Consider the following 25354-nt stretch of genomic DNA (forward strand, 5'->3'; position numbering starts at 1 on the left):
GCTTACTGCATATAATTATCGAGTAGTAAGAAGTTGACAACCAGTCATATCCCTTGTAGTATATTTTGGGGCATTTTAGCCCTAGCATGTATAGACACAATTTTGGTGAACGATCATACACCATTGTACTGACCCAATATGGAATGGTAAAGACCTATCTATGATTAAAACATGTAAAAAGGGGTTTAGAACGAGCATGCAACCATGGACAATACGTCCTGGACAAGCAAGACCAGGATATCTGTCATGTAACGGCCTAGATCCGCCGCTAGCAGATATTGTCCTCTTTGGGCTTTCCCTTTCGGGCTTCACCTCAAGGCTTTAAAATACGTCTGCTGGGAGAAGGTTTCTACACCCTTATAAATGATGGTTTGTTCTCCTCCTCAATCACTGTGGAACATCACAATCCACCCTCCTTCGGGGTTCACCGTCCTCGATGTTACTCTTTCATTCCTCCAATCGATGTGGGATCTCCCCCAAATCCACCCCCTTTGGGGCCCAGCGTTCTTACTGGCACACTGTCTTGTGTCTACCCACCTTTGGGGAACAGCAAGAAGGCTGGCACATTGTCCGGTCTCTGGCTCTGATATTATTTGTAACGGCCCAGGCCCACCGTTAGCAGATATTGTCCTCTTTGGGCTGGCCTCGTTAACGAAATTAACTAGACAAATCGCTCCACCAACTAAGAACGGCCATGCACCACCACCCATAGAATCAAGAAAGAGCTCTCAGTCTGTCAATCCTTACTATGTCTGGACCTGGTGACAATATCTGCTCGCAGTGGGCCTGAGTTGTTACAAATGGTATCAGAGCTAGACACCGGACAATGTGCCAGCCTTCTCACTGTTCCCTGAAGGTGGGTAGACACGAGACAGTGTTCCAATAAGGACGCTAGGCCCCAAAGAGGTGGATTTGGGACAGTCCCACATCGATTGGAGGAAGGAAAGAGTACCCGCGAGGAGTCTGGGCCTTGAAAGGGGGGGGGGGGGGTGGAAAAACACCATTCTTAAGGGTGTGAAAACCTTCTCCTAGCAGACGCGTTTTAAAGCCTTGAGGAGAAACCCGAAAGGGAAAGCTCAAAGAGGACAATATCTGCTAGCGGTGGGCCTGGGTTGTTACATGTCATGCGACCATTGACAACCGCCTTGGACATGCATGACCGTGACATCCTCCCCTACTCAATTGATTGACGTCTCTGTCAACCGACTCGAACAAGCAAGATTAGGACATTTTTTTTTGAAATATTATTAAAAGTTCAAGAGTATTTTTGAAACAAATTACTAAAATTTATGAGTATTTTATTTATTAAACGATTTAAAAAATAAATAATTAAGGGACATATAAAAAAAAAAAGGGGGTTCTAGAAACAAAATAAGATCATAAAGAACCTTCAAATGTCTAAAAGAAAATGAATCTTTGAAATTCGAGTCGTCTCTTTAGAACACTATTTTAGCGCAATTCAAACGAGGTTCGAGAAATTCCTTCACTCATGGGGCCCAAAAAAGAAGCGAAGTGTCACACGGCGGTGAACGACGGCCACCGCCGTCTACGCCCCCCTGAAACCGCGCCATAATCTTCCACTTTTTGAACTCTAAAAGTCAGCCTTCTTTTAATGGTGGGCAGTGTAACCCCAGTTCTAAACCCACAGTCCACAACAGGGCCTACCCTTGTTCGTTTCAGGACCCCACCTTCAACCCGCACTAACCCTTCTTCCCATTGGTCCAGCCGACGCTAACGCGTGGGGCGGCTACCTTTCTAATTACCCTTAAATATCAGGAGGGTCTCTCGCTCGGTGGCTAATCTAATCTAATCAGTAAATTCAGTAACCCTTTCTTTTCGATGAACTTGAATTCTGTATCTGTTGTACTCGACTTGGGGTTCTTCTAATCTTGCTGTTTTTGTATATAAAACTGTTTTTGAGGGTTTTCTAAGCGAAGTTTCTTCGATTTGTCAACTGGGTTTTGGGAGATCTTCGATTTTGAGCTCCCGATTTGTGGGAAAACTGCTTGGGGTTCGTCAATTAAAGGATTAGAAGCTCAAAGAAACAAACCCAGTTCGAGATTTTGAAGTAATTCTATTTGATCTTGTTGAATTTTGTGGCCCCGATCGGGGACTTTTGTGATGTTTTCACTTTTTGCTTGCTTTTACTGCTTACACTTCCTTGGATTCCAGTTTTTTCTTGTTCCTGTTGGCCTTTATGGTTTTGATGTTCTAAGTTTTGTCTGATCCTTAGTTCTTGAGTGTTCATCTTCTGTATCTTGAGAATCGTTGGATATATAAATTGATGTGAGTTGGGGTTTGCGTGTAGGAGTTTGATTTGAAGGTTCTATCACATTATAATCGTTTAATATCTGCTTTCTATGATTCAAATTTTGTTCTAGATTGAATTGTTCTTGTTGCTCATTTAGTTTGGTTGAACTGATACTCACTTTTGGTTTACTGCTCATTACATTTGAGATTTAGATCACAATGTTGTGATTTTCGGTTTCGAGATACGAAACGATCTTCTGTTGAATTTCTGCATAGTTTCTGAACTTGATTTTGTTAGATTTTCAATCAACTTTGTAATATTTTCAGGCTTGTTCTTAAGTCTTATCATGGATTCCCCTCAATCCGTTGTTTCCCCATTGAAGAACTCGCCCATTGCTGAGCCCGAGAGGCAGAAACCCAATTTCTTCGGTCGGATGTCTGATACTCCATCGAAGGAAGTTGAGGTTAACCGAAAAGAAGTGGTGATGTATAACTCGGAGGAAATTATTAGTACACTCGACGTATGTATTCATCAGGCTAGAGACATTCATAATATCTGCATATACCATAAGCAAGATGTTTATGCTAAGCTTTGTTTAACTAATGATCCTGATGATTCTCTATCCACCAAAATCATTAATGGAGCTGGGAGGAACCCGGTGTTCAATGAGAATCTTTGTTTGAATGTTCGGAGCGTCGATGCTTCCCTTAAATGTGAGATATGGATGTTGAGTAGAGTGAGGAATTATCTGGAGGACCAGTTGTTGGGGTTCGCCGTGGTTCCGTTGACTGAAGTTCTTGTTAACGATGGAAAGTTAGAGAAGGAGTTTTCTCTATCTTCGACCGATTTGTTCCATTCTCCTGCTGGATTTGTTCAACTATCTCTTGCATACAATGGAACCGCGCCTGACGTGATGGCTGTTCCTAAAGCTGCCTTGGAATCGTCTGCAACATTGAAGGATTCTGAAATATCCGAGTCGCTAGCTAGTGATTTGGATAAGATAGAGTTTCCAGATCCTAAGATAGTAAACGAGGATGAGATGATGGTGTCTGAGTATTTCAGCATCCCGTGCTCTAATCCGGAGTCTGAGGCCTCTGAGAGCCTAGCCACTTCTGGTACCGAAGATCATCTGAGTTCGGAATTAGGTGCGCATAATGTAGAAAGCTTCTCGACAGCTTCTGTTGAGTCTATCCAGCTTCCAAAGCTCGATTCTCCACTTAGCAGCTTGTCAACGAATGGAGTGTCCTCACCTTCCGCACCAACAAGCTCAGAATCATCCGATGTTTCAGAAGCTTCAAAGCCTCAAACTCAGGAACCGATCGAAAAGGATAAGTGTGTGGATGTTAAGAATGGCGAGGCTGATTCGTCTGTTGAGGTACCAAGTGATTCAATCTCAAAGCCTGTTATCTCTGTGAACATTGAGCCAGAACAAAATGTAGTGCAGCAAGACATTGTTGATATGTATATGAAAAGCATGCAGCAATTTACCGAGTCGTTGGCAAAGATGAAACTTCCTCTGGACGTCGATAATGGACCAACCAGTTCAGAAAATTCAACCTCTGATGAGAAAACACCGTCCTCGAAGAACAGTAATGCACGAGTATTCTATGGTAGCAGGGCTTTCTTCTAAACTGTGATATCTACATTTCAGACGAAGACACAAATAACTCTAGAACTATAGGACGAATACTACTATCAGTAGCGGAATGTAATAATGTATCTGTGTAGACTGGTGTTTCCTGTCGTATGTTGGTTTGTCCGGGACGATAGTAAATCATGGCTTCTACACCGTACGAACTCGGTTCTATCATGATCATCGGTGTAAGCATGAATCAATTACTATTCCTCGTTGTAACAATTAACTTTCGAATGCAACTTCTAATTATGTGAAATCAAAATCATATCATTCATATGTTGGTCCCACATTGACATTATGTTTGTTTCAAGGAATGGATTAGATAGACCCGTGCATTGATGGCCCGGTTTCGGTCGATTCAGATCGTGCGGTCCAGAAATTCCAGGTTTCTTTTTATTCTTTGTATAACATTTACTGTATCTGATGTGATGAGCAGAGAAACTGAAGTAGCTTTATTTTGGTTCTTTGAAGTACTATAGGATTTGCACTAGAAATAAGGATGTTTGTATCATTTTACTCTAATGGTTGATCTAAGCATGCATAATGTCACAACATAATTATGGCAACCCTCACGTTGCGACAAAAGAAGCGTTCGGCCACACAAGGGCCTAGATGAGTGCCATGATGCGACCGAGGAGGACAGTGCGTTATCTAACACACCACATAGAGTGATTGAAGAGAAGTCGAGACATAAGTAAGACGAGGGCAATAAGTAGACAAGAGTGGCACAATTAGGCTGGTTAAAGGGCCGAGTCCCAAGCCTTAACCTCGAAAGTTGGGGTTTCCAGCATGCGGTTCTGGAGTTAAGTCTGTCCATATGAAATATGAATGTTCGCCAAATTTGGTGTCAATGAGACACCGGATGGACACTCCATGACACCGTATGACTGTTTATCAAAATCATGTCTACGCATGAGTATTGAAAATGTCTCAAAATGTACTATAGTGGAAGACATGGTGTTAGCTTTTCACCACCCCTGGGCCCTGTGGCCTAAGTGAGCTACCCTGTGGCATATGTGTGTGTCACAGTGAGGGTGAGCGTGCCGAGACGAGTGTCTCGGGCGACTTCCTTTGAAATGAGTTTTTCAAGGACTGTATTGGGCAGCATGGGTGTGCCTGTATTGCGCCCCAACCCGCGTGTCGAAGGCTGATATATGCACTCACTATCCGGTACGGTATCCGTAAATGACATGACATGGGCACGGGAGGGCCAATGCCTCGAAAGATCCCAGATGGATGAATGTTCGGGATGTCTCGATGAAATGAGCGACACGTGGGCCCGTTCTCAATGACATGACCGAGTGAGTTGTGATGGCCGACGACACCTCGAGACTCGGGATGGCGTCAAGACGAATGAGCCATGTCGATGGGAATCAAGATGACAAGATGAGATGCAGTATTGCATTGAGAGACCTTGGCCCCGAGTAGAGGCAAGGTCAGCCAAATGACTTGGCCTAGTGTAAAGGCAAGTCGGTTGTAGCGCAAACGATTGAACATATACTTGCAGCCTGCGTGTGTGGTCAAACAAGCTTGGATTCCGCACAAGCGATGTTCGATTGACGAAGACAAACTTCGTCTAAAGTCCAATGAAGCTACAGGGCGAAAAATATATATGGGGCTTGACTCCCCTTAAGGCTGATCCGTGAGCATGTCAAGATCACAACACCGCACAGTTGAAAAAGTAGGACCGTGGCACATAGGATGAATCTTGGGCATTCAAATGGGAACTTCAATTATTTCATGTGCTCTAAGGTTCATGTGTCTTCTGCAGATCCATGCAACGTGACCATCATCCCTATATCTTACTCTCCACAGCCCAAACTTCTCAGCAATATCTTTTCCACTTGAACAACTCTGTTCTCTCAAGTAATCCACAACCCATTGTTGTGCTGTTCTGAGATCTTGCTGAATGTCCCCAGCTCTGCTTTTTCCCCTACTACCTACACGTCCGATAGCTACAGCCCCGACTGCTCCTGCAGCAGCTGCTCCAGCTGCCCCATGGAAGAACGACGAATCAGCTAGATGCGCAACCTCCCGACCCAAATCTGGGATCATGTGCCCCATTCCCATAGCTACTTGGGCTCCAATTCTGAGAGAAAACGTTATCAGTTTCATGAACTTCGTCGTATATGGAGCTAAAGACCTGACTGCCATATTGTCAATCTGCAGGACTTCACAACCTATCTGATCTTCAACGACGTGCATTTCCCTTCGGAACTCGCATAACATGTGCAGTCGGAGAGCATTCATTCCGGATATGAGGTTAGTAATCAACCTTCTTGAGTAGTTTTCCGTTCTAACGAAATAGAACATGTTTGGTACTCTCCTCTCTTCGATTTCGACATTGTAATTCACTAGATAGTTCACTTTTCGATTAAGCACGAGTAGGAGTTTGTGTTCATAATATCTTAAACCTTTTATCTCCTGCTTTAAGTCTCTGATTTCTTGTTCAATGATCTTTAATCTCTGCAGAACAGCTTCAACCCCTTTTGCAATTCCATCGAACGTCGCTGCAACTTTGTCAGTTTCGTCATTGGATAACGAGCGATCAACTGCTTCCGGATTGTTTTCGTGCGGGACTTGCAGTTCAACAGCAAGATCATGAAGGTCATGGTACCTCCTATGCAAAACTTCCCGGAAATCATCGTCAGACAATAGCTCTCGAGCAAAATCAAACCCAACTGCAACAATTTCTCTACCGCCGTCTGACACAGGACACCATGTGTGCTGATATTCATACATTCCATCAGCAGGAACGGAAAGCAACGCAAGTTTCAGTTGTTGTATTGAGATGTTCTGGGTTTTCCTGTGTCTAGGTGCCACCAAATTTTGCACGCATTCGGGCCTGATAATGCTTTCGGTCAAGATGACGCCATTACAGAGGCCATGAATTGCAGGTATTATAAGCTGCTGGATAAATCCGAGAGTCTCGGTCAAGCTCTTCGTGGAGCATGCCAGGACATCGATATAGTAGCCGAACTGTCCTCCGAGCTCTACCCTGACATACATTCCATTGATGTTTATCGTGATCAGGTACTTCTCTAAGCTGTAATTTGCTACATATTGATTCTTTAATCCCATGATTCTGTTATATAGATCCACCTGAATTTTGAACAGCGAAAAATCCGATTAGGAAACCGAAACTCACAATGTTCCATTAGAGAAAGCGAGAGAGAGAGAGATAGAACTAGGGGATTCTTGCCTTTAGTCGAGGAAAAAATCCCGGAGTTAGAAACATATGGCTCGAATCATCACATTCTAGGTGTCGCCCTGTGTAGATGCAGTCGGGCATACTTAACGGCCACCTTTGTGGTTTTCCTCTACCATCTTCAAGAACCGAGGGGATTAGCAATGGCGAATTCGGATCTGATTGGTCTTGTTCGTAACAGAGTTCGAGTTTTAGCATCATTCCCACTAGATCACTAGCTTGCACGTTTTCAAATACCTTCGAATTCGTTCCGGGGATCGGGCTATGTAACTTGCTTTTTAAAACCTTTTCCAGTTCTTTTCTACTGATGAATCCATTATTGTTGGTTGAATGGTTTCTAACTTCTAGTCTTATTAGTTGGCCAAGAACTTCACAAAACCAATCATAATCTAATATCATAAATCCGAGTTCTTCGAAGTAAATCACCTCTCCTATGTCGTGCAAGCAAGTAGCAAGAGCCGTCCTCCTTGTCTCGATCTTGTCTCGATTACTTTGTCTCGAACGTATTCTCAACTGAGGGATACGAACTTGACATAGATCCTGATACTCGTTCCATCTCATTACTGGTTTGTTGTAGTTTTCTGATTTCCAGTCCATCAAAATTTGGATCAGTTCGTTACAGAGCTGGTAAACTCGCGGAACTCTTTGGAGAACAGTGCGGCTCGTTCTCTGAAGATGATGCAAGAGTTCGTTTACCGATGCCGATGACCGTGCATCAACAGTAAACACTGTCGGGTATATGTCAAGGAAGCCTTGGAATTTGTCTCTCAATCCCTGGATTGACATCAAAGTTCGCTGCACGTTCTGTGAACGTTGTACGACTTTGTCATGGTGTGTGAGAACCAAAGTTACGTTTGGAAGCACGCATTGCTGTGATGCTCGTTTAGAGTTGGAAACTATGAACCGTAGCCAATATCGAACATCGTCTTCTATCTCGCTCAGGTTTTTCGGGTCTTTGTTACTTGGTTTTCTGAATAAACTGCTGATGATCACAAATACTGATGCAGTTCCAGGCCCGGGAAACATGAGATCGTGGAGCGAATAGAACTCGTGCTGATTAGCTAGATTCCAAACCGATGTTTTTACGTCTTCGTCTCTGTAAGTTTTTATCTTCATTCCAACTGTTCTTACTGCTTGTTCAACTGGAGCTACTAAAGATCTAAATTGTTCTGTGAAGGGAAGTTTTGAAGAACCAAAGTTCTGCAATATGGAAGTTTTACCTGCATATTCTTGCCCACAGAGGAAAATCCTACAACTTTTTGGCTCGGTCAAGGTCGTGTCGAGCGAATCCACCGGAGGTTCGAGATCAGTGTTCCTGTTCTGTCCTAACCTTTGGTAAACTCCATCGGCTTTCCCAGAATTCTGGAGAGGAGTTCCCGAGAGGTCGATGTCTTCGATCCAAGGATTTACCTCCAGTATCCCTGTTATTGTCTGCAGCACCATGTCTCCATCAACACCTTTACAGCCGGGTAACGATAAGTGTCTCAACGACGCGTTCTTCTCTAAACTCCTGAATATTCTCACTATGTCATTTGGTTTCAAGCTATGATCATCATATATCCCTAGATGAGTAAGCGTTTCGTTCGTTGTGAGCATATGTAGAATAGCAGCTAGCCCGTCTCTTCCTATCTTGTTTCTTCGACCTCCGAACGTTACGTATCTGAGAGTTATGTTTGCTTGATGTTGCAGGGTCGAAAACCGGCTCAAAGGACAGAGTAAATGCTCGACTCCGATGCCGGTAAATAAGTTCCCATCAAGAAACAAGCTCTGCAAGTGCTTGTTCTTGAAAAGTCCAGCTGCTATATGCACGATTGCCTCGTCTTTTAAGTGAGTTTTCGATAGTTTTACCTCCCTCAAGCAACGATTTTGCTCCAACACCCAACGGAATTCTCTTGCCCATCGAGATTTCAGCTGGATACCAGTCATGTCGAGCGTTTTAACCGTCGAGTTCAACCCGAGCGAGCAGGCAACCGTGCGAGCGCCATTCATGTCTAGCCTGTAAATTCTGAGTGTGCTATTCCCAGGTACAAACTCAACCACCTTTGAACTTTTTCCACTCCAAATGTGCACTTCCAAGTTCCTATTCATTGCCAAAACTGCAGCTATCAATGGTGTCACTGTGATTGAATTCGTGTCGAAAATCGATAACAGCTTCAGAGTCGAGTTTTCTTCAACCATCTTCGAGAGTTCTTCCACGCCTTTTGACCCGATCGAGTCCTCCCGAACCTGAAACTCCTCTAACGAATCATTAACCTTCAAACCAGAAGCAATCAAACCAACCCCGACCGATCCAATCCCACATTCTGAAAACGTAAGCTCTTTAATCCCTCTGTTAATTCTCAAAACACAACACAGCTCTGCCAAGCATTCATTACTCAATCTATTTCGTCGAAACACGACATGTCTAACGCCCGAATTATCCTCAACCAACCTACAAAGCTCTCGCATCTGCTCGAGTTCCCAGTCGACATGATGAAACTCCAAGCTTCTGAGGGAGCTGTGGCAGCTCAAAGCTGTGAGAAAGCGAGAGAAGTAAGGAATGTTGTCCCTGGAAATGTCTACTTTCATGGAGTTTTCGGTTTCGACATGGCAGCAAGAAGTGGACTGAGAGAGATGGAAGGAGAGGCTTTGAGGGAACGGGTTGTCCGGGCCGAGAGCGTGCAATGTCGATTCGAGATCGCCATGGTTCCGGTCTGAAGCCATTGATGGAGAGAAAGATGAGAGGTGAGAGCTCTGTTTTGTGAAACTGGTTTTGCTTTATTGGGAGGAAAAAAAGGGGAGATGTTTGTCAAAGCAACAGTTTGGTGCTTTATAACTGTAAAATCATATACAATTATTTTATTTAGGGAATTATTTGTAAGACTTTCGGTGGCTCTTTTGGGATAAAATTGTAAGAAATTTAATCAAAATGATTTATATACAATAATATTTTATAAAATAAAGTGATACCCGAGTTAGGGCGGTTCATGTTACCTAATAACTCGATCAACCCAGACTATCAGACGGAAATCATAAAGGTTTGGTTGGAATAGATATTTTTCGGTTTGGGTTGGGTTAAATTTTTGGAAAATCGAAAATTTGATTTGGTTTGCGGGTTTATACTTTTTTTATTTGGGTCAACTTGACCAACTCGAAGATCTAGGGGTGGGTTAAGTTGGGTAATGAACTCGATTTGAGCGGCTTGAGTCACAAGCATGAAATTTTGGGTTTTGGTTAGGTTGGGTTTTCGAGCTACTTATGTCACCCACATGAAATTTCGGGTTTGGGTTAGGTTGAGTTATGAACGTTACTCGAACTATTTGAGTCACCAACATGAAACTTCGGTTAGGTTGGGTTATGAACTCTATTCGAGCTGCTTGAGTCACCAACATGAAATTTTGGGTTTGGGTTAGCTTGGGTTATGAACTTTATTCAAGTTGCTTGAGTCACCAACATGAAATTTTTGGCTTAGGGTTAGGTTGGGTTATGAGCTCTATTCGAGCGGCTTGAGCCACCAACATGAGATTTCATGTTTGAGTTAGGTTAGGTTATGAACTTTAATCGAGCAGTTTGAGCTACCAACGTGAATTTTTTTGTTTGGGTTAGGTTGGGTTATGAGCTCTATTCGAGCTGCTTGAGCCACCAACATGAGATTTCAGGTTTGGGTTAAGTTAGGTTATGAACTCTAATCGAGCAACTTGAGCTACCAATGTGAAATTTTTAGTATGGATTAGGTTGGGTTATGAACTCTATTCGAGCTGCTTAAGTCACCAACATAAAATTTCAAGTTTGGGTTAACTTGGGTTATGAACTTTATTCAAGTTGCTTGAGTCACCAATCTGAAATTTTGGATTTGGGTTAGGTTGGGTTATGAGCTCTATTCGAGCTGTTTGAGCCACCAACATGAGATTTCAGGTTTGGATTAGGTTGGGTTATGAACTCTATTCGAGCTGCTTGAATCATCAACATGAAATTTGAGTTTGGGTTAGGTTGGGTTATGAACTCTATTTGAGCTGCTTGAGTCTCGAACGTAAAGTTTCAGGTTTTGGGTTTGGTTGAGTTATGAACTCTATTCGAGCTGCTTGAGCCACCAACATAAAATTTCAGGTTTGGGTTAGGTTGGGTTATGAACTCTATTCGAGCGGCTTGAGTCACCAACCTGAAGTTTCAGGTTTGGGTTAGGTTGAGTTATGAACTCTATTCGAGCTGCTTGAGTCACCAACATGAAATTTCGGATTTGGATTAGGTTGTATAAACTGTATTCGAGCTTCTTGAGTCACTAACATGAAATTTCGACTTTGGGTTAGATTGGATTATGAACTTTGTTCGATTCGAACTCGCGCGAGTGGGCTTGGGTTATGAACTATGTTCGATTCGAACTCGTGCGAGTGGGCTTGTCATGATGATGGCCCAAAATAGACAATTTTGTGCGTGCGGAATGAAATTTTCCGGGAAAATTAAAAACACTGAGAAATTGATTTGGATAACGCTTGCGAGCAAAGAGCTTCCATTATTTCAGAGCTTCCGCCATTGATATCCAGAGGAACTTCCATGGCTATCTCTTCACTCTCTGCTACTATAATTGCATCTCCTTCACTATTTGTTCCCTTATCATCCCTTCATCCTAAACCGAGATTTCTTCCCTTCTCTGGTTCCTCTTCTACTGCTTTAAAGCTCAAACCCCTCCATTTTTCGTTGCCATCGTCTAGGGTTTATGCTGCTCCCGAAGTTCTAGACTCCTCCGATGCCAACGAACCGCCTCCGGAAATCCTGGAGGACTCTGGAACAGCCACTCTCGAGGTTTGTGATAATGTTGTTCGTCTAGAAAAGTAGTGCGGAATCGAGCAAAATGTTACGATTTCTTTACGTTTTGTGATGGATTTGAGAATTTTTGTTCTGGATGTGATTGAATGGTGTTCTAAATTTCCATGTTGTTTTCAATTTCATTGCAAGTAGTTAAGGAATCTCCGTTTTGTTTCTGTAAGGCAATGGATTGGACAGTGCTTCTATGTTTGTTTCATGTTCTGTTTAGGGTGAAGATTTTGAAGCGCCTGGAACTTCTGCATTCAGCATTGGTGAGGATGTGGATAAGGTAATTCTTATGTTTTCTTAGTTTATGCCTTATTCCAGCATCCTTTAGCTTTCCAATATATAATGTACTGCGGTTCTGATGAATATATAACAAGTGAAATGATTTGATGAGATTATATCAGTATCATAAGTTTTTTATCCTGCTACGTTGATTGGGTGAGGTAATGAGTGAATGGAGAATAGAATGTATGTACCTGTAACCATCCAAGCCCACCGCTAGCAAATATTGTCCTCTTTGGGCTTTCCCTGGGCTTCCCCTCAAGGTTTTAAAACGCGTCTGCTAGGGAGAGGTTTCCACATCGTTATTAAAAATGCTTCGTTCCCCTCTCCAACCGATGTGGGATCTCACAATCTACCCTCCTTAGGGCCTAGCGTAGTCGTTGGCACTTGTTCCCATCTCTAGTCGATGTGGGATCTCACAATCCACCCCCCTCCGGGCTTAGCATCCTCATTGGCACACCGCCTAGTGTCCACCTCCTTTAGAGGGCTCAGTGTCCTTGCTGGCACACTATTCGGTGTCTGGCTCTGATACCATTTGTACCAACCCAAGCCCTCTGCTAGTAGATATTGTCCTGTTTGGTTTTTCCCTTCCGAGCTTTCCCTCAAGGTTTTAAAACTCGTTTGCTAGGGAGAGGTTTCCACACTCTTATAAAAAATGATTCGTTCCCCTCTCCAACCATTGTGGGATCTCACAATCCACCCCCTTGAGGCCCAACGTTCTCGCTAGCACACCGTCCGGTGTCTGGCTCTGATACCATTGTAACAACCCAACCCCACCGCTAGTAGATATTGTCTGCTTTGGCTCGTTACGTATCGTCGTCAGCCTCATGATTTTAAAACGCGTCTACTAGGGTAAGGTTTCCACGCCTTTAAAAGGAATGCTTTATTTCCCTTTCCAAACCAACGTGGGATCTCACATCTCCAATTTTATCTCCAATTTTATGATGACTCTGCTGGCTTCATTTTCTGATATATATGTGTATATATATGGGTAAGAAACGGTGTTTTCAATTAGAAAAATGAAAGAATAGAAGGGTAAAAAACAAGCCGAAACAAAAGGAGACCCAAACTAATAATAGAAAAGGACTCCAATCTAAAAGAAGAAGACTGAGAGCATAATCTAAAACATGCCTAGTAATTAAAGTACAAGGGAAGGCATTAAACCTGATCACTTTTAAAATATATTCATTTGGTACCTTTTTCTGTTTACAAGATGCCAATAAGGCCTTCAGCAGGTCGTCGTGTTTTGTTATTTGATTCGTTAAATTATACGCGCTACGAGGTGTATCTGGGGACTTATCTGAGCTAGTTGGTCGTATAATTGATAGTATCCATCCTTTTCTTGGCTGATTTTAATGAACTAAGATGTTTGTGGTTTCAGCTGGCGCCAAAGCAGAAAATTAGAATTAAACTAAGGTCTTACTGGGTTCCCCTCATTGAAGATTCTTGCAAGCAGATAATGGATGCTGCAAGGAACACAAATGCAAAAACCATGGGTCCCGTGCCATTACCTACAAAAAAGCGCATCTATTGTGTGCTTAAATCTCCTCATGTTCATAAGGATGCTAGATTCCATTTTGAAATCAGAACCCACCAGCGCCTAATCGATATTTTGTACCCGACTGCCCAAACGATCGATTCGTTGATGCAACTAGACCTTCCTGCTGGTGTTGATGTGGAGGTCAAGCTATAAAGAGAAGAGCTTCACCAAGGTAAAGTTAGTTTCCGTAGGTCTATTACATGGTCGGTTTTCCTTTTACTGGTATATTATCCTTTCTGATGGCACGTTATATTGCTGTATGCATTAAAGCCAGTATTCCTTTTCTGCTCCTTCATTATTTTCTTCAAGAATTCAAGTATTACTAGTTTTGCTACACCAAAGTTTAAATGCTTGGCAGTATTTATAAATTTAGCTATATCAATTAATTGTTGTGGTGGTTCAAGGTAGCTGAGAAAACTCTGTTTTTAGTCTATTGATGTGAGTTTGTCAGCGGGCAAATCGAACAATGTGAAGGGTCTACCACTCTGATGTTGTGAGATCCCACATCGGTTAGAGATGGAAACAAAGCATTTCTCATAAGGGTGTGGAAACCTCTCCTTAGTAGACGCGTTTTAAAACCGTGAGGCTGATGGCGACATATAAGAGGCCAAGGCGGACAATATCTGCTAGCGGTGAGCTTGAGCCGTTACTAATAGTATCAGAGCCAGACACTAGGCGGTGTGCTAGCGAGGACGCTGGGCCCTCAAGGGGGGTGGATTGTGAGATCCCACATCGGTTGGAGAGGGGAACGAAGCCTTCCTTATAAAGGTGTGGAAACCTCTCCCTAGCAGACGCGTTTTAAAACTATGAGGCTGACAGCGACACATAACGAGTAAAAGTGGACAATATCTACTAGTGGTAGGCTTTGGCCGTTACTGATATACACTATATAGGGGGTTTCATTTTCTTTATAATTGATAACCTTATTTCTCATGGAAAGGTCGTGTTTACTTGTGTAGTTGAGCACATCTAGATTTAAGCAATAGATACTCGTCAACAAGTGGGATCAAGAACGAGGGTGACAAGATAATATTTATAAGGATTTCCATACAAGCATGAATAAAGAAGCCCATGGAAAAACTAGGGAGTTCTGTATGTATTCTCCTGCCATTAAGAAACAGAAGTGGAGTCAATACCGACCTTAGGTTGAAGATAAAAGGACATTTGAAATTTATGCCTTTGATAGAGCTGGGATGAACATTCTTCTGGGTGCATGGAATTGATTGAACTAGCTAGTTTTGCAGCTCGTTGATGTCGATAATCATCAGGCAGTCATATCGATATTGTCCCGATTTCTTATATGGTTATTTACACTCATTTCAATGTTTGTTTGCTCCATGTTCATGCTTTCTTTGACACTTTTTGGTTGATTTCTTGCATGTTAGGTAATGGGTATCTGAGGATGTAACTATTGATATATATCAGAGCATGAAATCGTGTAGACGATAACGATGGAACGGGTTGTAGAGACGATAGCTGGTCCTTAAGTTATGCTTTTCTTTGTTGGTTCTTTGCTGCTTTGCAGTCTCTTGTCAATCATTTGTATTATTTTTTTTTTCGTTCTTTTTGTACTTAATGGAGCAATGAAAATGGTGGAATTCAAGGCCTCACAACATTTGTCAATATGCATAGTTTGGTTGACTATAAGCCCTCTTATATGCTTTTGTAGCGTAGCATCAACGGAATCAGGTGTTCAAAGACAATTTGGCATGCAAGAAACAAGGTTTGTCATACTCTATTAGACGTACAACAACCGTTGAACTTATGGTGTAAAAATGATCATGTGAGATCCCATATCGGTTGGAGAGGGAAACAGAACATTTCTTAATACGCTATGGAAATATCTCCCTAGTAGATGCGTTGTAAAATTGTGAGGTTGACGGCAATATATAACGGGCCAAAGCAAACAATATTTGATAATGGTGGGTTTGAGATGTTACAAATGGTATCGAAACCAAACACTAGGTTGTGTACTAGGGAGAATGCTGTGTCTCCAAGGGGGTGGATTGTGAAATCTGTGAGTTGTGAAATCCCATATCGATTGGAGAGGGGAACGAAACATTCCTTATAACGATGTGGAAACATCTCCCTAGCAGATGCATTGTAAAATCGTGAGATTGACAGACCAAAGCATATAATATTTGTTAGCGGTGGGCTTGAGCTGTCACAAATGGTATTAGAGTTAGACATTGGACTATGTGCCAGCAAGGACATTGGGACCCCAAGAAGGGTGGATTGTGAGATCTCACATCGGTTGGAGAGGGGAACGAAACATTCCTTACAATGATGCGGAAACATCTCCCTAGCGTTACTGTAAAAACGTGAGGTTGACAGGCCAAAGCAGACAATATTTGTTAGTGGTGGGCTTGGGCTGGTACAAATAGTATTGAAGTCAAACACCGGACTGTGCCAACAAGGACACTGGGACCCCAAGAGGGTGAATTGTGAGATCCACATCGGTTGGAGAGGGGAATAAAACATTCCTTATAATGATGTGGAAACATCTCCCTAGCATACACGTAAAACAGTGAGGTTGACAGGCCAAAGTAAACAATATCTGTTAATGGTAGGCTTGGGTCGTTACAAATTGTATTAGAATCAGATACCAGACTGTGTGCCAGCAAGGACATTGAGACTCCAAGAGGGTAGATTGTGAGATCCCACATCGGTTGGAGAGGGAAACGAAACATTCTTGAAAACGACATGGAAACATCTCTCTAGTAGACGTGTTGTTAAACTATGAGGCTAACAACGATACATAATTAACCAAAGTGGATAATGTCTGCTAGTGGTGGGCTTAGGTTGTTATAGATCATGATTGGTGACGACGATATCATGTACAATTCATATCATACGACGTGTACATCGTGATCATTAATATGGTGCATACTTTGATGTCTAAGTCAATATTTAATCAAAATGGTATCGAGTTAAGCAAGGGTCGTGTCGCGTACCTAATTCATTACATTAGTAGGATTAGTCTCTCTATTTATATGTTTTCCTTGGTGACGTGTGTGACATAAACCGTATAATGAGTTAATTTGAAATTAAAAAGAGGTAAGACGTGTGCTTCCACTTGGTTAATATCAATAATTATATTTAAATGACTTAATTTGATCAAGATAAGCTTACTTGATTAAATGGCTAGGATGATGACATGTGGCAGCATTTGAAGTTGTCAGTCTTTTAAATTTAATTCATAATAATTGGTTGCAAATATAATTTTATTAATTGATTTATAAATAATATGTGGCAATTTGTGGTTGACTTTTTTTAATTCTTAATTTTATTTTTTTATTATAAAACTAATTTCTTTTCTAATTTTAAAATTTTAAAATGGAATGAGTTACTAATAAACTTATTTTTTTAGTAATAAAGAATAAAAACCAAAAAATAACATAGTTTATTTATTTATTTATTTATTTCGGTTATTTTTAAAATGTGAAGTCCAAGATTTGCTATTTAACGTCCCGGCTAATTTAGGGAATGATCATGGATTTATAATCAAGGAATACTATCTTATGAGGGGAAGCCCGAAGCAAAGCCACGAGAGGTTATGTTCGTGAACCCAACATAACCCTAATTTTTTGGGCTGGATTTGTTCGGGTCATTCATTCAAATTTTCGTATATAATAAAACTAAAATATTTATTTATTTATTTATTTATTTATTCATTTTCAAATATTTAATTAAAATTTGAGTTTATTATTTATTCATTTTCAAACATTTAATTAAACTTTTCAACTCAAATAAGTTCATAACTCAACTCAAATTGATTTGGGTTGACAGAATTTTTCGAGTTATCGAGTTTTTTTAAACACCCGAGTTAACGCATTATCTTATCCACCATTTTAGAAACAAACAATAAAACTAACAAAAAAAAATATTTTTTTAAATATACACGAGAGTAAAAATATTATTTTTAAAATATACACGAGCGTCCATATCATTTTAATTTGCGATCATTAAAAATACTAATTGATTTTATTATTTTTTTATAACATATTGGTATAATAAACTAAAATTAAAAAATTAAAAAATTAAAAAAATAAAAAAATAAAAAAATAAAATAGAAAATATTGAAATTTTGTTTTATTTTTAAAAATTAATATTTTGAAGAGGAGAACAAGTACGAAATTGATTTGGAAACCTAAACCACACGTAATTAGTTACGTAGTGAAAAGTCCAAATAGTCCTTTTTAAAAACTTTATTTATTTATTTATTTATTCATTATTATTGAGATAGAATCTTTAATAATTAAAAGAGCCTCACAAAACAAATTTAGTTACGTCACCACTCGCGTCACAGCGCCACCATTGACTGTTACTTTATCATTGCCCGAAAAGGTCAGTGTTTGTCACTTTATCATCATGCCTTTTTTACCGGGCAAAAAAATATTTTATATTAAATTATTTAACTTTCAAAATTAAAATTTTATTCTCAAAATATTTAATTTTTTAAAAAATTTATTAAACATAAAATTTAAATTAAAAAATATCATTAATAATAAAGTAAAATTAAAAAAAAAAAATTATTATCATACAAATTTCATGATATTAAAAAAAATAAAAAATGAAAATTATTATCATACAAATTTAGAAATTAATTTATAATTTTTTTTTTTTGAAAGTTTTTTAAACAAAATGTCCCGACTAAAATTAATATTAAAAATATATATATATTTTTTAAAAGAAATTAAGTGATATTTTTCAACCAAATACAATATTTTATAGGACGTTAAGTGAATATTTTATTTGGTAGGACGTTAAGTGAATATAATATTTTATTTTTTTTGGAACGGGGTTGTCATATCGAACTCCTTTTACTTCCTCGATGTTCAATCATTAGACCACATGTTTAGGTCAACGTAGCTTTTTACTCATCTGTGCAATCTCACACGTAAAGAAGTCATGTTGAAAATATATGGAAAAAAAAATTGTTTTGTTGCGAGTTGTCTCAAGAGTTAGGTCCACGACCTGCTTGTAACGGACCTTATTTATCTATTGGAAACTAGGTCACCGACGCATGTATGATATGATTGTTATGTGCAGAAATATTCATTTAAAATATTTCGTAAACTATGTCATGAAATAAAATGTTCATAATAAATTTTTTTAAAAGAACATAGTGTGAAGTTTAAATAAAACAATGGTGAGATCTCACATTGGTTGGAGAGGGGAATGAAACATTGTTTATAAGGGTGTGGAAACCTATCTCTAGAAGACGAGTTTTAAAAAACTTTGAGAGGAAGCCTGAAAGTGAAAGCTCAAAGAGGACCATATTTGCTCGTAGTGGACTTGGACCGTTGCAAATGATGTCCGAGCCAGACATCAGGCATTATGCCAGCGAGGATGTTGGGCCTCGAGGGGGGGGGGGGACAGCAAGCAGTGTGCCAATGAGGATGTTGAGCACCGAAGGTTGGTGGACATCGGGCGGTGTGCCAGCGAGGACGCTGGGCCTCGAAGGGGAGTGGATTGTAAAATCCCACATCGGTTGGAGAGAGGAATGAAACATTGTTTATAAGGGTGTGGAAACCTCTCTCTAGTAGACGTGTTTTAAAAGAATCTTTATAAGGGTGTGAAAACTTCTCTCTCGCACGTGTTTTAAAAGAATCTTTATAAGGCTCTGCTAGCGGTCGGCACAACAATGCCCTAATCTAACCTAAGAGCTATAAACAACATGAATGCGTCTACCCTAGTTTTGCTCACATAGCTGTCACCACAACGTCATCATCCATGCAGAGGTGCCTTACGTTTACCTCCAAACTCAAGCCACATGCTACTCTTATTTTTCAAGTAAAAGTAAGACACCTCTTCACGAATGACGACGTCGCAGTGACAGTCATGAGACTGAAACTAGGGTACATGCATTCATAATGTTTGTAGCTCTTAAATTAGATCATGACATTGTTTTATTTCTTTTCTTACGTTATTCGTTCTAAAGACTTTATTATGAATGTTTACATCCATATCATGAAAGTTCAAGAAGCTCCTTGATATCGAGTTGAAGAACCCGAGCCATAATTACTTAAAACGTAAAGGGCACTCGAGTTAACTGTTGGTAGCTCATAAAGGTTAACACCCTTCTCATGATTTGAATCGACTCAATGGATAAACAAAGAAACTCCTCACACGTTAAAGGTACACAATCAATACTATCGAGCTCTATGCTTCTAATTCCATACTTAGTTAAGTATCACAACAGTCCGAGATCTTATCTTGCAGATACACCCAACTCGTATGACAAGAAATATCTCAAACCCGATCAAACGACATGCTCGATAAAAATTTTCACGAGACCATATTGAATTAATGGCCACTTATTGGAAACCAAAGGTAGCTTCCAAGATGGAAAAGGGTAAAAAGGACATTTCACAATATTTTTTAGTATGGTTCTTGTGGTTGTGGAGTGAGGGAGGGAGAATCCAAAACAATTTCAACCATTCATTGACAAATGTTTGGAAGATAGTGAATGAAGAACTTGTGGGGGAGAAATTATTTGAATTTGTGTGGCTTTCGATCAATTTTGGTTCGATTTTCATGAGATTTCGAGTTCTCGATTCATATTATTATCTCGATTTGTATCGATATGAATTGAGATCGTTCTTGACTGATACCACAAATATGACATAGTTTAAAGTTATGTCGTTCATACGTTCTTGGTTTTAGGTTTGGAGGTCACGCTCGACTATGTTTGCTGACTATAACTACAAGATTTTTAATTTAGGGACCACTCGAAATGAACGTTTAATTATTGTCAAGTCTCTTAAATTTTCATTATATATAAAAATGACTAAAATACCCTCACACTATCCCGCCCAAATCTCTCCAACCTAATATTGGCGATCACTACTCTCTATCAGCCGCCACTCATCCTTGTTGTCATCGCCCACTGATCTCACTTTATCGCCACCACTGTCAACTATCGGTAGTAGTTAGTAGTCGATCATAGTGTTTTGAATATAAACATTGAATCAAATTTTAGAAAAGGGTTTTTGAACGATTAGTTACGACCCCTCTTAAATTTTCATAATATATTAAAATGACCAAAATGCCCTCATATACCCCTTCAAATGTCTCTATGTTCACTTCCACATACCTACTATTGACAATAACTACTCCCTATTAGCTGTCACTCACCCTTGTCGTCATCGCCCATGACCATAACTGTCCATTAGATACCACTGACCTCACTCTACCGCCACCACTGTCAATTGTTGTCCGAGGTAGTCAGTAGTCAATTAAAGTGTTTTGAATATAAACTTGAGATCAAATTTCAGAAAAAAGGTTTTAGAGCGTTTAATTGTGAAGTCCTTTTAAATTATCATAATATATAAAAATGACCAAAATACCCTCACACTACCCCTTCCAAATCTCTCCACTTCACTTCCACATACCTACTATTGGCGACCGCTACTCCCTATCAGCCGCCACTCACCCATGTCGTCATCGCTCACGACCACAGAAGACCACCGACCTCACTCTATCACCATCATTGTCAACTCTCGGTGGCAGTCTTTTAATTTTAAACCCTAAACCCTAAAAAAATGTATTTTCAAAAAAACAAATTTTTCTCGGACAATCCAAACAGGTCCAAAATGTACTCGTTTTTTTAAAATATCGAAGTTTTAGCTATGCACACGAAACCATATGCCATGGTCGTTGAACCCAACACTCCCTATCTAGGAAATCAAGTACATATAACCATCAATAAGTTATGTTTATTCGTTTTTATTTGGCCAAACTCCCAATGTCTTTACTATTTTTTGACTAACAACGTTTCTAAGTATTTCAAATAACTTCAAATTAAACCGACCTAATCGAACCTTTAAAAATTGAGTAAATTTACTACTTTTTTAGTTTAACGGTTATAGGGTAGGGATCAAATATCGATTAGGGTATGCTCGTGTTGAATATTAAAGTCGAGTCTCGTAATATTTCTTATTTTAACCCGATACGTACCGCAACATATCGAAATCTAATATATTTTGAAAAAAAAAAACCATATTTTCAGTTGTAAATAGTTACCGATAACCCTAATAATTAAAACTGTCCCGAGAATAGTTTCGACTTCTTTCTTAGGTGAATGTCTATGTCTACTACTTTAGAAAGATAGAGATATCACCTTTCTTTTGAGTGTGAGAGAGAGATTGAGTATTTGACTATAAAAATATATAAAGAAACCGTCTTATTCACACGTTTTTTTCAATAACTTAGGTCACGAACATTCAAAATTTACAGATTTCAATTCAACTGTTTGATTTTTTTTGGTCGATAATATGTTCGATTTGACAGTATTTTAATTTTTTATTTTTTTGTAAAATAACCGAGGCATAAAAATTTGAACTCTAACCTAAAAAATGAGTACACGTCAAGTACTCTATTATAATCTAAATTTAAAAAGTCACGTATCTAATATAGTTTTATAAGTTCGAGACTACGTTTGTTATTTGACCTATATTTAAATAATTAAAATTATTACAAAATAATTTATATTATTAATAAAATAGTTTAATCCAATAAAAAAAATCACCTATTTTTTGGGCCATTAGATTTTCCCCGGGTAATTTTTTTATCATTTATTATTATTTTTAAAAAATATAGTTATTTTAAAATTTTCATTTTTTTAATATAATCTTTATTAAAAAAATTTAATAAATTGATATATTTCATTTTATATATATATATATATATATATATATATATATATATAATATTCTACCGATATAATTTTTAAACATTTAAATTTTAATATTATTCCTTAACCATTAAAAAAAATTAGTTATATTTTAGTTCCCGTACGTCTCAAAATTAACTAATTTTTTTTTATGGCCAATATATATATATATATATTTATATTAAGGGGACGGGGACAATCCCTCTCCATTTATCTATCTATTCGTATCTAAATTGATAATGTGCATCTCTAGTTCATATTGAATTCGATAAAATTTCATAAATAATCAGATAAATTTTAACTGATTCTAACGTTTTCGAACTGATGAATTTTAACTGATTCTAACGTTCTGGAACAGATGAAACCGAAATTTAATTAATAGCAAACTCTAAAAAAAAATGTTGGACATTATAAATTTATACAATTTCAATCATAAAAATTCAAATTTTAATATATCTATATATATATATTTTTAATTTCCTTTGATTTTTTCTTCATTGACCTTCTTCTCTCCCACTTCCTTAAGCCATCATTATCCATTCAAACCTCATTTTCTTCCCCAATTTCACTTTCCGGGAAAATTTGGAGATTTTCCCAAGAAAATTTCCACTTACCCAATATAAATACCCCTCTCTCGCCTCCATATCTCCTCCATCCCCACTCCCTTTCGCCGCCGTCTCTGTTTCCCCCACCTTCATTCTCCTCCCATGGCGGCTTGCCTCCCACTCTCCGGCGACCCAAACCCATCTCTCTCTTCCGACCCACATCACAAAATGGTCAAATTCTGCCGACCCACCTTCTCCGATCATCTTTCTTCCATACCCATTTCCCCAAATCCACACAAAATCCAAGATTCTCCTCCGTCGCCGCCGCCCTCTTCCGATTCCGATCTCTGGTTCAAAATCCGGGAAGAAGCTCGCTCCGATGTGGAAGATGAACCCATTTTATCGAACTATTACTTCAGTTCGATTCTCTCCCATAGCTCTATGGATCGAGCGTTAGCGAACCATCTCTCGATTAAGCTCTGTAGTTCGAGCCTCCCGAGTACGACTCTGTTCGAGCTGTTCTTGGACGTTTTGAGAGACGACGGCGGCGAGATTTTGCGATGTGGGGTTAGGGATTTGAGGGCGGTGAAGGAAAGAGACCCGGCTTGTATTAGTTATGTGCAATGTTTTCTGAATTACAAAGGGTTTTTAGCGGTTCAATCGCATCGAATCGCTCATAAACTTTGGTCCGACGGGAGGAAAGCTTTGGCGATGATAATTCAAAACAGAGTATCTGAAACTTTCGCCGTTGATATCCATCCCGGCGCCGTGATTGGATGTGGGATTCTTCTTGACCATGCTACCGGCGTCGTCGTCGGCGAGACGGCGGTCATCGGAAACGATGTCTCGATTCTTCACCATGTGACTTTAGGCGGTACCGGGAAGGATTCCGGCGACCGGCACCCGAAGATTGGAAATGGGGTTTTGATCGGCGCCGGAACTTGCATTTTGGGTAATATTAAGATCGGTGATAGAGCGAAGATTGGAGCTGGGTCGGTGGTTTTGAAGGATGTGCCGCCGCGGACGACGGCTGTCGGGAATCCGGCGAGGCTGGTCGGCGGGAAGTCGAATCCGATTAAGTTGGATAAGACGCCAAGTTTCACTATGGATCATATCTCTCATATAAACGAGTGGTCTGATTATGTTATATAGATTTTTTTTTTTTTTTTTTTTTTTTTTTTTTGTAATTTTCGGCCATTGAATTGACTGTTGAAGCTCAAGCTGATGTAATAATGGCGAATATATATATATATATATATAGAGAGAGAGAGAGAGAGTTGTCTCTTTTGATGTCCTTGTGTTTTGGATTTGTAAACGCGTATAAAAGAATGGTAAGTTTCTCGGGACGACAATAGGTCGGTGTTGAAATGTATTTTTTAACTTAAGATTGTGATGTTTGAAAGCGGGAAAGAAAATGTGAGGTTAATAAGAAAACACGTGTATGATGTTTTTTAAGTTGAGTATTTGTTCGAGAAGTAATTTTGGGAGGGTTGAATCAGAACGTTAGGACAATTTATGTTCTACTCTGGTAGTCTTAGGCATAAACGATGGATACTAGACGTTGTGTGTCACAGTTATGCTCGTTCAGGGCATGTTACTCATAGTCACATGCTCATGACAAGCCAAACCCTTTATGTATTTACATGTTGTAATGTTTTTTTTTTTTTTTTTTTTTTTTTGTATTTTTGTATTTTTGTATTTTTTTAAGGAGTGACGTTTCAAAAAAATCATGTCTTGGCGTGTCAGACATGAAGGCGAAAACATGAAATGTCTCAAAATGTATTATAGGGGACATGAGTAGTTGTCAACTTCTCCTTACCCATTATATGCCGTAAGTGGTTATTGTTGACTTTTGCTTACATTTTCATATAACACCAGCTTTCAAAACTCTCTTTCGAAATCTCTCGGCCCATGTTTTCTAAAACTTTCTTCCTGAACCGGGGTCAGAGGCTCGAGCATACGTCGCTTGGCCGTAGGCGACGCAAGAACAAATAGGTTTAACTCACTTATTGCTGGGAAGTGAGTGCCGCACAATCGCAAGTCTGCTACCATCAAAGTGTGATTGTGACACTATGTGTATCGACTCATGCAGTGTTGCTAATCTGTTAGTGTCGTGCTTGGGGAGTACGTTCGCAAGAATAAAACTCAAAGAAATTGATGGGGGCCCACACAAGCGATGGAGTACACGAAAGCACTTTTTACTTGATTATAGATTCTAATCGTAATTAGAGATGTCTATAGGGTGGAACGGGGACGTGGGAAGACCTCTTCTGTCTATTCCCATCTCCACGAAATTTTCCGTTTATTTTCTCACATATCGGGACAGAATTTTCGAACGTTTTTTCTATATTATATATATTTATTTATTTAAAAAAATGTTCATTTCAAAAGAAAATTTAATAATTAATTTTTTATTTTCTAATAAAT

The 25354-nt window shown here is 39.4% G+C and overlaps 3 protein-coding genes and 1 pseudogene across 3 annotated transcripts; 3 read left to right on the plus strand and 1 right to left on the minus strand.

Moving 5' to 3' along the window:
* The first annotated feature begins 1819 nt into the window (after positions 1 to 1819).
* Positions 1820 to 4163, plus strand: LOC111797078 (Calcium-dependent lipid-binding (CaLB domain) family protein). Its single transcript, XM_023679970.2, has 2 exons — positions 1820 to 2068; positions 2578 to 4163. Exon 2 carries the CDS (start codon positions 2598 to 2600, stop codon positions 3879 to 3881), a length of 1284 nt encoding a protein of 427 aa, XP_023535738.1. The 5' UTR covers positions 1820 to 2068; positions 2578 to 2597; the 3' UTR covers positions 3882 to 4163.
* Positions 4164 to 5422: 1259 nt separating this feature from the next.
* On the minus strand, positions 5423 to 9798 carry LOC111797079 (protein TORNADO 1). The gene is made up of 2 exons (XM_023679972.2): positions 7090 to 9798; positions 5423 to 6989 (listed from the first exon to the last, which is right to left on the minus strand). Exons 1-2 carry the CDS (start codon positions 9796 to 9798, stop codon positions 5604 to 5606), a joined length of 4095 nt encoding a protein of 1364 aa, XP_023535740.2. The 3' UTR covers positions 5423 to 5603.
* Positions 9799 to 11538: 1740 nt separating this feature from the next.
* LOC111797712 (small ribosomal subunit protein uS10c) lies at positions 11539 to 15328 on the plus strand. The gene is made up of 4 exons (XM_023680820.2): positions 11539 to 11874; positions 12107 to 12166; positions 13547 to 13877; positions 15091 to 15328. Exons 1-3 carry the CDS (start codon positions 11626 to 11628, stop codon positions 13856 to 13858), a joined length of 621 nt encoding a protein of 206 aa, XP_023536588.1. The 5' UTR covers positions 11539 to 11625; the 3' UTR covers positions 13859 to 13877; positions 15091 to 15328.
* Positions 15329 to 22948: 7620 nt separating this feature from the next.
* On the plus strand, positions 22949 to 24279 carry LOC111797012 (serine acetyltransferase 1, chloroplastic pseudogene; annotated as a pseudogene).
* Positions 24280 to 25354: the final 1075 nt, after the last annotated feature.

Source organism: Cucurbita pepo, chromosome 6 (assembly GCF_057944985.1).
Source record: "Cucurbita pepo subsp. pepo isolate OVF chromosome 6, ASM5794498v1, whole genome shotgun sequence".
Classification (NCBI taxonomy): domain Eukaryota; kingdom Viridiplantae; phylum Streptophyta; class Magnoliopsida; order Cucurbitales; family Cucurbitaceae; genus Cucurbita; species Cucurbita pepo.

Coding starts and splice junctions, on each gene's coding strand:
- LOC111797079 (XM_023679972.2), bottom strand. CDS start 9,798: ATGGCTTCAGACCGGAACCATGGCGATCTCGAATCGACATTGCACGCT. Junction 6,990..7,089: donor GATTTTTTCCTCGACTAAAG/GCAAGAATCCCC, acceptor TTCAAAATTCAG/GTGGATCTATATAACAGAAT.
- LOC111797078 (XM_023679970.2), top strand. CDS start 2,598: ATGGATTCCCCTCAATCCGTTGTTTCCCCATTGAAGAACTCGCCCATT.
- LOC111797712 (XM_023680820.2), top strand. CDS start 11,626: ATGGCTATCTCTTCACTCTCTGCTACTATAATTGCATCTCCTTCACTA. Junction 11,875..12,106: donor CTGGAACAGCCACTCTCGAG/GTTTGTGATAAT, acceptor TGTTCTGTTTAG/GGTGAAGATTTTGAAGCGCC. Junction 12,167..13,546: donor TTGGTGAGGATGTGGATAAG/GTAATTCTTATG, acceptor TTGTGGTTTCAG/CTGGCGCCAAAGCAGAAAAT.